This window comes from Melanostigma gelatinosum, assembly GCF_949748355.1.
Source record: "Melanostigma gelatinosum genome assembly, chromosome: 8".
Classification (NCBI taxonomy): domain Eukaryota; kingdom Metazoa; phylum Chordata; class Actinopteri; order Perciformes; family Zoarcidae; genus Melanostigma; species Melanostigma gelatinosum.
In genome coordinates, this window is record NC_136641.1 from 19,606,776 (window position 1) to 19,619,735 (window position 12,960).

Sequence of the window (12,960 nt, forward strand, 5' to 3'; positions counted from 1 at the left end):
TCAAGCTGCGAAACAGCAGCTGCGCGCAAACTCTCTTTCTGTTCAAAAAAGCATGCGGCCGCAGCAGCTACAGCAGCGGTTCTGGTATGAAGTCCCCCTTCCTAGAGCTCTATAAGGATTACTTGTGTATCAAGAGCGGCTTCCTTCCCCGCTCTGGGTGTTTATAATGCTCCAATGCTGTAAAATAACGGGATTCCCTCAGTGTTTCCTCCTGTTTGTGCGCCTTTGCCATGGAAACCTGGAGCCGGTCCATGTCGGAGACTCAGGGCTTTCCTGCAAAGCCCCACACTCAGGAATCCATGACGTCTCCGGCTCCTGCGCCAAGGCATTTCTGCGGCTTCTCACAGACAGTAGCACACAAGAACTCCATTGTAGGGATGAATCAATTACTGTAGAACACTTTAGGAGAGAGAGAGCGAGAGAGAGAGAGAGAGAGAGAGAGAGAGAGGATTAAAGGAACCTCCATATACAATTTATTTAACACAGTTTTTTGTAGCAGTTCACTCTATCTTCAGATTTTGAAATGTAGAGCAGACAGCTTTAAAATGTTTAAATGTTTAATGTTTAAAATGTGTTTTGAGTCAATTGATGTGGCCATGGTTAGCTGACGTTTAGAACATGGAATATAGAGAATTCCATTGTTCCCACTGAGGGAAGAAGCTATCCGTTTCCATTTCCTAATGGAAATCTGCAGCATCTTCAAAGGCTGAACAAGACGACTACATAGACTGACCCTCGTATAGTCATCAGGCCAAATTCTCCACGGCAACAGAAGTTACACAAGGTACCATCCCATGTGAAAACAGAATTCTGATATTTTGGATTCATCTGTGCTCAAGTGTTGTTTCCTGTCGCACACCAAAACGTTATTTTTATTATTTTTTTTACATTTTTACAAATAACTTCATCATGTTGCTTGTGTTGTGGCACAAGGTCACTGAACCTTTGAATCTGATAAATCTAATTTTTCTGCCATTTGTCAGACAAAATCCAAATCAAACATAAAGGTCCGTTGATGCACCATGGCTATGTGGTCAGGCATAAGAGTCCATTGTCCACACAAAGTTTCTTCAGATTTAGTCCCCCCCCCCCCCCCCCCAAAAAAAACATAGGCCTACCCAGGTGCATGCTGGTCCTATATCTGCCTGCCTATAGCCCCGGAGGTGGCATCAGTGTTACCCAACTCTAATTATCTAAATATACAAAACAAGAAAAACGAGCAAAAGAAATCACTAGCAAAAAAAGTTATCTCAATAAAGCAAACATCTAGCAATCAACAAGGCTACTTATTATCAGTAAAACAACAACTAAATACTAACAACAGCAACAACAATAGCTCCTAACATCTTTGAGTAAATCACATCTGGTATCACAGTGATGATGGTGTCATTTCTTGCAGTGTAGTCTCCGTCATTTCAAGGTGAAGTGCCTCATGCTACTTTAAATCCCCCACTGACCTTACTCCAGTGTTGACCAAACAACCCGCGAGTAAATCCAATGCACACGTCTGCGTCATGTCTCAGTTGTAGTCAAGTGTATTAATAGCTTCGTCACTAGAAAGGAAAGGCCCAGCCATGTCTGGTCTGTCAGGGTTCCCTTTTCATTTCTAAACACAAAACAAATGAACACTTTTGACGGAATGAGTTCAAAGCTCTAACACCTTCAATCATCCGGCAGCATACACATTTCATGGAATAAGAGATGATAGAACCATTGATTTGTATGTGCTTCATCTGGACAGGAAAGCAAACATGCGTACGGTAGATTATGCTTTTGGTAAACCGACACCGTATTATGATCAGCAGTAATACATTTTGGTGTTTTCTCAGGTAGTCGAGAACACACGGAAAGGCTCAGAATCAATCCTGAATACATTTGCTGAAGTCAAGTAACAGCTAGTTGCAGCAGTTTTAACATCATGAAGTTAATATATTGCCCAAGAGAGGAAGCTGTAGAGCGAGCCAGCCAGAGCAGCCAAGTGAAACTATACATTACTGTTTCAGTGCTATGAATTGATTCCTGCTCCGGTGCTGCTCTTAGTTAGCTTTTTCCAAAATGTAGCTTTAAAAAAAAAAAGGAAAAACCAGAAATGTATGATTGGATTTTGCGAAAACATTTTCTCTTTTGAACGAATCCAAACTGAGAATCAACTTTCAGCTCGTTTCACAGGTGCTGTTTGGCAGATTTTTCAAACCTTACAGATGTTTATTATCGTTTGTATTCCTCCATTAAGTCCCACTGAATCAAAGAGAGAGTTCAATCCAGTCAGCTACACAGCAGCTACAGTACATAACTGCATAATGACACTTAAAGAACATTTCTACCATGTGATTTGGTTCGCTCTTGCTTATAAAATAGATCTGGTAAACAAAACTTGGTCTAACATTTTTTTAAAGTGTCTTAAAAAAACAAAGTGGCTCAATGAGACTACAATATGCCATCACAACGAACACTAGCTAGCTGTTAGCTTCGTGGTGGTGAAGGGAAGTCATGCCACCGTGGTGTAGTGAACATTCTACCTCTGGCGATTGCATTTACGCCAAAAAAAAATTGTGTTTATTTGTGAAGAATGTCTTGCCGAACACAACATGTGATTCATAAACCACAGAGTTTATTGTCTGCAATAATCCACAATCAAATGGAAAATCCCCCGTTGGCTTTTTGTCAAGGGAACCAGTGCGATGCTGACTTCTGGGGGACGCTTTGCCTGCCGTAGGCCTACTCTATGTCGCCCAGCATTTAGTATGACATCATTATAAAGACTTTCAAGACGCACAACCACATTCAGCAGTTTGATACAAATCCAGTGAACACCGTTTTTCTCGGGTGCTAACCCTTCTGCATAGCCTCAGTGATCCCGTGCGTACGTCACGTCATGTCAGACCCAAGGCCATTCGTAGGAAAAAGTGTGTACTTGAGAGAAGGGGTAATCAGAGGATCTGTTTTGGATTGAGACATGGATCAGTCTGTGTGAGGGAGCCTGCTGGGGGGGGACAAGGTGGCTGCAATGAGTCCGTAAAACCACAGCGGCCAAAGCCTTCGTTCCGGGGGTAGCTAACCATCCAGCAGCCTTGTCTACCAGATGTAAATTCCTCCACTCTTACGGAACTCTTATGCAACTCAAATTATGAATGAGTAAATGAATCCGGCACACGCTCAAGAGAAGGAAAACCGCCTGTGTCCAGACGGCCGAGTTTGCACCTCCGTCTTTTTTTTTCTTCTTTTTCTTCAGAGAGCCCTTTTTTTTCCAAGTTCATGCAGTATTTTCCATCACTGTAAAAACAGCTCATTGAGGTGAAGTTTTCTGGGTTAGAGCATCGCCCTCCTTCAGTTTTCCAAGTGAAACATGTGTGATTAAGCTTTTAAATCCAAGCAGTGGAACTTTGATATGGAAATTGTACATTGTATCGCGTCTCATGGAAAACCTTCCAAGGAAAGTCAAGGAAGCAAAATGAAGCATGGACTTTTGCCTCCCTTTGAGCTGCTCTCTTGTATGCCAGGGATATTATACTTTTCTCCTTTGCATAAACTCGAATTAAAACTGTTTTGTGCAGAGGGTTAGATGTGAAGACTGATACCACTCTCATGTCTGTGGGCTGACAATGACACGACAGCCAGCTGCCAGCTAATTTAATAAACATATTTTCCAAAATGTAATAAGGAGCTGTGTCTGATGTGGGTTTTTTTCCACGAAAAAGTTCAATTAACCAGTTAAAAAGTGGTAAAAGCTCATCTACTCCTTCATCATTATGATCTATGACATGTGTAAATGTGTTTTATGGTGTAACTGCTCAAAAGTCCCCTGCTCATTAAAGGTTAAACAACACAAAGCAAAACCTTATTTTGAGTGTAGGGAGACTCTAATGGATGTAATAATATAATTTAACATAGTCCGTTTTAAAGGACGTTTCATAATTATCAATAGAAGTTGGACAAGCAGCGCCTGCCAGGGGTTCAGTCGGGGCAGTGCTGGCATGTCATTGTGCAACAAGGACTCGTATTTCCTTCCTGCCACAACTTGAGATCCCTGGAAAACATTTTCCTTCTTTTTCCGAATTGTATGAATGAACTAATATGTTCCATGAACATGGAAACTACATATACGTCTTCGCTGGTTGTAGCCGCCTCGTTATGTAACAGGACTCTGATCGATACTCGAATGTTTGTAGAGAGAATTCACGTGTCTCAGGTCCAGTGGAAAAAATGGTGGACTAGCTCATGGATTTTCCCCTTTTGAGCACAGACTTATTAAATCCCATGATTTCCAATTCAATTATTTTATAACTTCAACATCTCTCTGTTTCAGCACAGTACGGATTTACTAAAGTCCACATTTGGTCGTCAAAACAAAGTGGAGTAAACTTATTCAGCCGAAAGAAAAACTCTGTCTTCCCATTGCGGCTTCATTCGTAACGACTGACTGTATTTCAGCCTCAACAATCACAAGTAATCACGCGTTGCACCAGTTAAAGAAATGTCTTTAAGCCAGCCAGTCTTAAAGTCATGTGGGCGGTTTCGTTCAGTTGTTTTGGGAAGCATTAGTGTCAATAGAGATCATGGGCAGAGAATGGAAAAACATACCTGAAACCCTTCTTTAACAGTCATGGGTGCTAAGACAAATCAAAGCATTCCAGGCCCACAGAGCTATAAATAGTGCCAGAGGAGGGTGTGCCATGTTTCTGTAAAGGGCCTGCCATTGCCAAAATCCAGTGTTTACACGGAGCCATAACAGGGTGTAGTAAACACTTCATCTGCACTATGTCGTTCATTATTTGGTGTCATCCATCAAGGGTTTCTGTTATTTCAAAACTGCATCAAGCTGACAAGTTTAATGTGGCATATAATCCTCGGAGCATTATGCAAGTTATTGCGAGTTTTAGTTCATTAGGCCTCTAAACCAACGAGATGCGACGCAGGAAGCACAGCTGACCTCGGGCCCTCAGACTTTGCAGCAGGAGTCCAGGAAATGGGCCAAGGCCCAGTGACCTCGTCGATGTGGTCGCCTTGGCCCGAACGGTTGGATCTGGATCCCACATGGTTTCCTTGCTATCATTTGCATTGCATACGTCAGGACCCTGTGACAGTTTGCGGTATATACTCTGTAGCACATTCATGGTAGTCTCTCCCTCTCTCGCGCGCATTGTTCCATTGGCAGCAGCGTTGTAAGATGTTTCCAAGCTGGAAACAGATTCCTGTCTTGAAGTGCCAAAGATTAAAAATGCACCGACCTCGTGATAATTAGGTTGGATACGTTGCGCAACAGTAAGCTCCCTCTTTTCAAAGGCTGAAAATCCCAAGCTTGTAAAATGCAAAGTACATTTCAAAACTTACTTTGACTCTGATTGGATTGTGGATTTGGCAGAGGACCAGCAAGCGGGGGCTCCATGGCTGGCTTCAAGAGGAGGAAAGACCACGGATGTTAAGGTTAGCAGGCAGCTCTGTTGATTCTGGAGTGGAATTTCACTTTTCATGGCACTGATTAAGTTAAATGGTTTCTTTTAATGGTATAACTTACGCATTTGGGCAATGGAACAAGACAGGAAAAAAAGTTGGACATGCGCTGTAGTTTTAATTCGAACATGCAGTACTGAGGTGCTTGGCTGCATGTTTAAAAAAAAAGGAAAATAATTTATGACTGAGAATCGAATCCAAGTAAAACATGTAAGCGTCAACACTTTTATAACTTGAAACCTGCGTGGATAATTAACAAAGTTCCTTCTGAAAACTCAAATTCAAACTAAATGTGGACATTGACTTCCAAGAAAGGAAAAAAATGTCTGTAGAGTTGTAACTTTTAGCGATTTAATAAAGGTTTAATTCATTTCGAATGAAGTTACATGCCGGTACTAGTTTGTGGTTCTTCATTTAGGATGTGACTGTGAGTGGGAGAGTGAGAAAACGCAGCGGCATCACCGGACCTCAGGGACTCCCTCCTCTGGTGAGAGCGCGTCAAACACCCAGACTCCTCGGTGTGCCTAACAGCATGTTCTGTGTAGCTCACACCTCATCACAAACTGCACTGAGGAGGAACACAACCACAACAGCTGTAATTGTTTTTGCAGCCAAACTGTGATTGATGGTTTCAGTCCAAATCAAGTTTCCATGTATGGGAAATGTCCTGGGAAAAGGAAACTAGTAGTTAAGTTTCATTCACAAACATTTGATTTCTTTGCTGTTCTTATGGAAGCGGCATGTCAACGACCACATTACAGGCCACCCTTGCTTTTAATTGAATTCAGACTTAGTTTGAGGCCACATTAAGCTCAACTAGTTACACTTTTATCATTCATGGTAAGATCAAAAGCTCAATTACTACATGTTGTGGCTTTGTTTCACCAAATGACATCAAAGTTCTCAAAAATCTCATACCAATCACATGGGTATACATAAAATCAATGGGGACATACACAATACATGTTCCTTCTTTACCATGAACACACACACACACACAGTAGTTTGAGTCAAACCCACATACACCGTCCTGCGGCCCCAAATACTCACTGGAGTACCAAATAATCCTCAGGGGGAAAAAAGGCTCAAATAAACGCACTTTTTTTCCTAACGTTTTAGTCATGTTTGGTAAAAACTACAATACTCAGCTTTTTAAGGAAGTTACTGAGCCTTTAAGAAAATACATATTTTTGTAACTTGGTCATAAAGACGTTCCTCTCTTTGAGGTACGACTCGTGGCTTGGGACCGAGTGCTGCAGACAAGCTAGGGAAATGCAGACGGAACAATCCATTTGGTGTTTTCTTGAGCGACGATGAGGAAAAACACAACAGCAGCCTCGTCCGTCAAGCTGTTTGGCCATAAAGCCTTTTTTTTTTTTTTTTTATTGTCACAGAAGAAAAAAAGTCACAGGAAAAGAAAACATGAGATTTATTAATCATCATCACAACACTGACATCAACACAATTCTCCCTTTTTGTTCCACTCATTTGAGTGCAATCAACACCGTGAAATGAAACATGTTAATAAATTAAAGAACGTGTTATTTACAAGCAGCAAACTCAATTTAGCATTATTTATGTTTTGCGATTCCATTACAACGTGAAAATGTAATAATCGGTTGTACAAAACAAAATTCAGTGCAGCTTACTGAATTCAGTGGGGATTACAACTTTAGTTGAACATATTTGAGAAATGATGGCGTCCTGGATGCTCCGTTTGACACCAAGCAACATGAGGAAAGTGACAGATTTCTAAAGTGATTTGAAATAAGTGTCAGTGTAGTCGTGTCATTGTTAGTTGTTGATTATCTACAGTATCTCCACCGTCACACCGCCAGAGAAATGAAACACCAGAGCTGTGGTATCAGTTTCTTTTCTCTCAATGGGCAGTTGTAATATTTATTGACACTATTCACATTGTATACAACAGAAGAGAGATGATTTGATCCCTTTTTTTTCACAGCTGAACTGTGGGGTGTTAGCAGAAGTGACAGGGCCCTGGGTTAGACGACATGAACGTGGGCAGCTGCAGGTCACGGGGGTGTTTTCAGTTATGGCTGCACATTCCCCTGCGGACGCACGGCCTGTCGGGAGCCCCGGCGGAAGGTTTTCGGGCTGCAAATAACCAACACTCCTTCGTGGCCGTTGTTGGACCGCGCTCCCCAAAACACTAACAACTCAGTGTCCATACAAAGAGACAAAGACAGATTTAACATCAGACACCACGGCTCATGCCAAAAGAAACAACCGCACCCACCTCCGCCGTGTCGGGCTGGAGCATCGCAGTGACGCATAAACAAATACACAAACTTGCAGACGTGTGTTCTATGCAAAGTCTAGCCAGTAGATGTGTTTTTCTTTTGACCATATAATTCTCAAACTCCATTTAGAAATCACCGTTTAAGGAGAGCGTGAATCAAGTCCTGAGTGAGAATGCTACGTCAATTTCAGAGTCCAACAACAACGGTTTGTCTATTTCAGGTGGAAGTAGAAATGACAGAAATTAGGTTTCCAGCCCAAATGACACATCTACAAAGCCGAGTAAGAGACTTTCCATAATGTGATCTTTGACATTATAAAACAAACTGGATCTGCATAATTAGATGTACCGATTCCGTCCCTTCATTTATTAAACACAGGCTAAATAGCCGCAGGTTTTTTACATAACATATTTACATTTATGTTCAGGACACTGACATTTTTTTAAGTCCACTGAGAGTAAATAGGTCAGTTAAACTAACTCAACCTACAACTCACTGCAGGTGTTCTCCACATAGAGAAATCATGAGTTAGTCTTTGCATCAAACACGTGTCGCAAGTAACACTGCTTTTCAACACAAACTCTCAGTAAACAACCGGTCCCTGACATAAATTGTCGGTCCTTATCATTTCCAAGTGGAACATTTTGGAACAAATTAAAGGGGGATGAATCCATGTTTGATTCTCTGGGCGAAGCGCAGGCTCTGCTGGATGAAGACCGGGGCGCCTTCCTGTTGGGTTTCCAGTAGCAAATGAAGCCGGAGTCTCCGCTCAGTCTTTAGGAGCTGAGCTTGGAGTAGCTGGGCGGGGAGAAGCGTCTGCGGAGGTACTTGAGGATGTAGAGGGGCAGACAGCTCACCAGCGTGATGACAGTCACCTTCCACAGGAACGACAGTGTGGTGATGAAGTATACGTCTGGCATGGACGAAGGGGAAACGATCAGAATGAGGTTGTAGGACACAGACATACATTAATACACTGTTTAAGGCTGGAGGCACACACACGTGCTTAAGGTCCAGTGTGTAGGATCTAGAGTGCTCTATTGGCAGGAATTAAATATGATGTTTTCATCAGTGTATAATGAGCCCTTCACATCTACATAGGGAGCCGGTCCTCTTCTACGGAGTCTGCCGTGTTGCACCGCCATGTTTCTACAGGAGCCCAGAATGGAACTTCCCCTCGCACAGTATCCTCACAGACTGTCCATGTGGAAAGTCGGTAATAAGTCAAATATAATGCCTCTCTTTAGTTTGAACCGTATCAATCCTCGAACGCAGGAGGCAGAAAAAATGAACCATTACAGTTTCAACCTAATGTTGTAGTAAAGTGTCCAATTAACTGTGTAAACTGCACATGCAACAGAAGAATATCCTTTAAAATCTATTCCAGTCTGACTTCAAGGAGGGAGGAAAAGTGACCAGAAAGGGTACACTTGACCACATGCCAGTCATGGTCCTCAGTGGTCCACATTGTAGGCTGAAAATGGAACTCCACACCCCACATAAAGCTGAGAATAAAGGCTTGGAAAGCTCTTGGTTAGGGTATTGTATATGTCACAAGTCTTAATATGGCACAACTAAAATTGGCTTTTTTTTTTCCAATTGCCTGGCAACATGCAGGCTGTGCTAGAGTAACATAAACACCAACAATCCTCTTGAAAAGTTGTTTCTGTTTCAGCCTTGTAATGGTTATGAATGTGCTTCCATCCAACAGTAGGTAGAGTGTTTCCTTCACCTTCACTGAGATAAACACAAACCTTTGCGGTCCACAGGAAACTAACAGGACTGATGGCATTTCCTCTGATACTACGGCATGCCTGAGCTTCGTCCACATTAGGACCCTTTGGCAATGCACTCACCTTTCGCCTTCCTCATACCAGCTAATTGTACACCAGAGGCACAATATGAACAAACATGTTCACCAGACTGCTGACGCACTATTTCAAGGTCGGCAAAAGCACAATAACATCGATCAGGCTGCAGTGGATTGAACGCAGACTGCATTTGTTTTTTTGGGCTCAATTAAATATGCCGCCACGGGCTCAGAGTCGCCTCCTGTGCGGGTGAAATATCAGTGTTTGTGCTCACCTATGAACTCGTGCAGGAAGACGAGTGAGGCCATGTAGCAGGACAAGCTCAGGAACTCGCCGACTATCATGAGCCAGTGCCACGTCTGTATGGTCAGGGCCACCATCAGCAGCTCAGTCAGGATGAGAGAGGTGAAGGAAATAGCAACGATATGGACAAACTCGGACTCGAAGAGCAGCAACGCCCCGTACATGATGATGCCCCCTGTGGGGGGAAAACAGAGGGCACGGCCTGAGAATGAGACCAACACTTTGCAAGAATGAGCAGCAACGTTTAACGTTTCTCTCCCACAAACAGCTGGAGTCATTGACTCTGAATATTAGAAGTTTGTACAAACGTCCTTACCTTGATAGATACTTATTATGACCCATATTAGAAATGTCTTGAAAGATAGTGGTCGCCCCTGAGGAAAGAAAACAGTAACATCACATCATATTTACCATTTTCCATGTATGTTTCTGTATAGGATATCATGCTACACTCTGGCAGTCAGTGTGTTGTCATTCATTCAATACCTTCAAGAGATCCTTGTATAATTCGGGGTATAACATGGCCACCTCTGACTTAACGTCTTTGTCCAACACCAGGGAGAAGACGGGGAACATTGTGTAGACGGTCGAGTAGCTGAAACAAGACAAAATCACGTGCCTTTAGTGTGAAAGTGCACATGTACGAGACGTTTCACACATTTCATTGTTAGATTCAGCAGTGAAATACATCAGTCCAGCCAAGACGGTCACATTTTCCCCTTCTCGCATTTCAACAGTGCGTTGACAAAGAGGAAATGCCAGGGAGACAAAGCAGCCAAAGGCTCTCTTGATAAGTCACAGCCATGCAGAGCTTTTATCTCACCCAATAATCAGAAATCCTTGGTAGAGTGAGACTGAGGCGAAGTAGAAAACAGAAGAGAACACCGCCTGGGGAAACATAAAATGATTTTCATATCAATATTCCAAATGCCATAACAGATGATGATGCAAGAAAGCAGGGGTATCACTTTCCAAATTCTACAGAACCCTCATTCTACCAAAGTGCTACTGCCGGAGAATGGGAGCTTCACTGATTTATTCGAGCATGTGTCTTGAACTTATGGATCTTACCGATGTTGGCCTGTCATCTGGTCTGCCTACCGTCCAGGCAGCCCCAAACCACACGGGTCACAGCTGTGGTTGGTGTTAATGTGAGACATGTGGAGGAGGGCCTCCCTAAAACCCCAAAGTCCACGTGCAGTGACTCATGGGCTGTCCCTCCGTGGCGGGGGCTGAGGTTGGCCTGGGACATGGGAACTGGACATGGGGACGGTGTTGGGTATGTGTGGGGGCCGGCTCAGAAGGGCACCACTGACTGACTCATCGCGCACCCCACCCTTGCATGACCACCCCGAAAACTTTGCCCTGCCTCGCCCCAATCGTTTCCTCCTCACATTTTAGGGGTTGTGGATAAACAAACGATATCTCCCTGAACCAAACTTTAAAGTTACAATCTAGAAAACCTCAGTTTTGTTCTCTTTGGTTCTCACTTACCAGGCATCCAAAAAGTGACGGGAATTCCTGGGAATGTCGCCACAGACACGCCAGGCCACAGGCTCACTCACCATTGTGTTCAGCGATAGATAGTAACGTAAACAATTAAAACCTCTCATCATGTATTATGTATGGCAGTGGTGGGAAGGGGGAACATATTAGGGATTACTTTATTTAAGTTATTATGAAAATGTTATGTCTATTAAAATAGTTTAGATGACAAAACTTACTCGTGATTGGAACATCTAAGGTTGAACATAAAAACAAACATTATCGTTGATACAGAACAAAAAAAGTAAACTGAGTAAAATCTCAACCCTGCCTTGAATGAATGATTTACTGCTAAGTCAGACTCTGGACTTTATCTTCTGTGTTTATAGTAATAGATCTTATTAAACAAACTAAATAAAAGTCATTCTTACTCTGCATCAATTTTTAAAAAACTGACCTGCAAATAGAATTTTTTTTCTAATTGTATAATTTTGTGGTAAAGTTCATGGTTAAACATAACGGTTATTATTCTCATTACGTGATGTTTTATCTTCATTTGATACATGTTATGCGCTATGTAAAGTTTTGAGGTAGTATTTCATGGTCAGACTTTTGATTGTTGTAAAATACAGAGTCAAAGCAATTTAAAAAATACTTGATTCCAATGCGTGATTAAAACATGTCTGATGAAGACCTAAAGGGCACCATGTGTTAGTTGTGCTCTACCTGCATGGTGGTGATGCACAGGCTCCTGTGGATGACGAACTGGCTGAGGGCTGCAGACCGTTTATAGCTGTTCCGACCGTGGACCATGAGGAGACGGCCTAAATGTTTGAACTGAGTCACGGAGAAGTCGGCAGCCAGCGAGGCCTGCTTTCCTTCCTGTCAAACACACAGCACAGAGGCCAGTGAGGACAAGCTACAAGCTACAAGCAGGCTGTGGGCTGTTTATTGTGATCCTTCAGTGACAGATAAATTGCTTGTTTAGAAGGAAATCAGACAGATGGTGGACAAATACTGCAGACATGACGTGCATGGAAATGTGACTTTGAATATGCCATAATAAATTATATTCTGCTGATTTCTCAGTTTGTTGATTAACTGAAAAGAAATTCAATATATAGACATAAAAGAGTAATAAAATGTGAAAATATTCTCAGCTTCACAGGTTGCTCGGCTTTATGATAAGCTAAGCTGCTATCTTTAATTGACGGACATAAGTGTGGCGTCAATCTCATCAACTAATTCTCACAAGAAAGGGAGTAAGAATAAAAATTGAGCAAAGTAAACATCGACGGGGAATTTACACACACACACACACACACACACACACACACACACACACACACACACACACACACACACACACACACACACACACACACACACACACACACACACACACACACACACACACACACACACACACACACACACACACACACACACACAGAGAGAGCGAGAGCGAGCGAGAGAGAGACTTTTGCTTCAGCACAAAGGCATCCTGTCATCTTTGTTTCCTCTACTCAGACAATGGATCCTCGTCAAGAGGAATCATCTGTGTGCATGTCTCTCTACATGTCTCTGAACTTGACAGAGATCTTGACAGGAAACCCAAAGTAAAAATCTGTGCGAGCGACACGTCAATG

At 42.6% G+C, this 12,960-nt stretch overlaps 1 protein-coding gene across 1 annotated transcript in view; it reads right to left on the minus strand.

The window, feature by feature from the left end:
* Positions 1–6,863: 6,863 nt before the first annotated feature.
* The window catches only part of atp9a (ATPase phospholipid transporting 9A), a 29,819-nt gene continuing 23,722 nt past the window's right edge, over positions 6,864–12,960 (minus strand). Inside the window, exons 23-28 of the mRNA XM_079273562.1 lie at positions 12,038–12,193; positions 10,650–10,714; positions 10,313–10,421; positions 10,143–10,200; positions 9,798–10,001; positions 6,864–8,625 (exon numbers count right to left, since the gene is read on the minus strand). Of these exons, the coding sequence (XP_079129688.1) occupies positions 8,489–8,625; positions 9,798–10,001; positions 10,143–10,200; positions 10,313–10,421; positions 10,650–10,714; positions 12,038–12,193 (729 nt within the window). The 3' untranslated portion in view covers positions 6,864–8,488. The remainder of the gene's footprint in view (positions 8,626–9,797; positions 10,002–10,142; positions 10,201–10,312; positions 10,422–10,649; positions 10,715–12,037; positions 12,194–12,960) is intronic.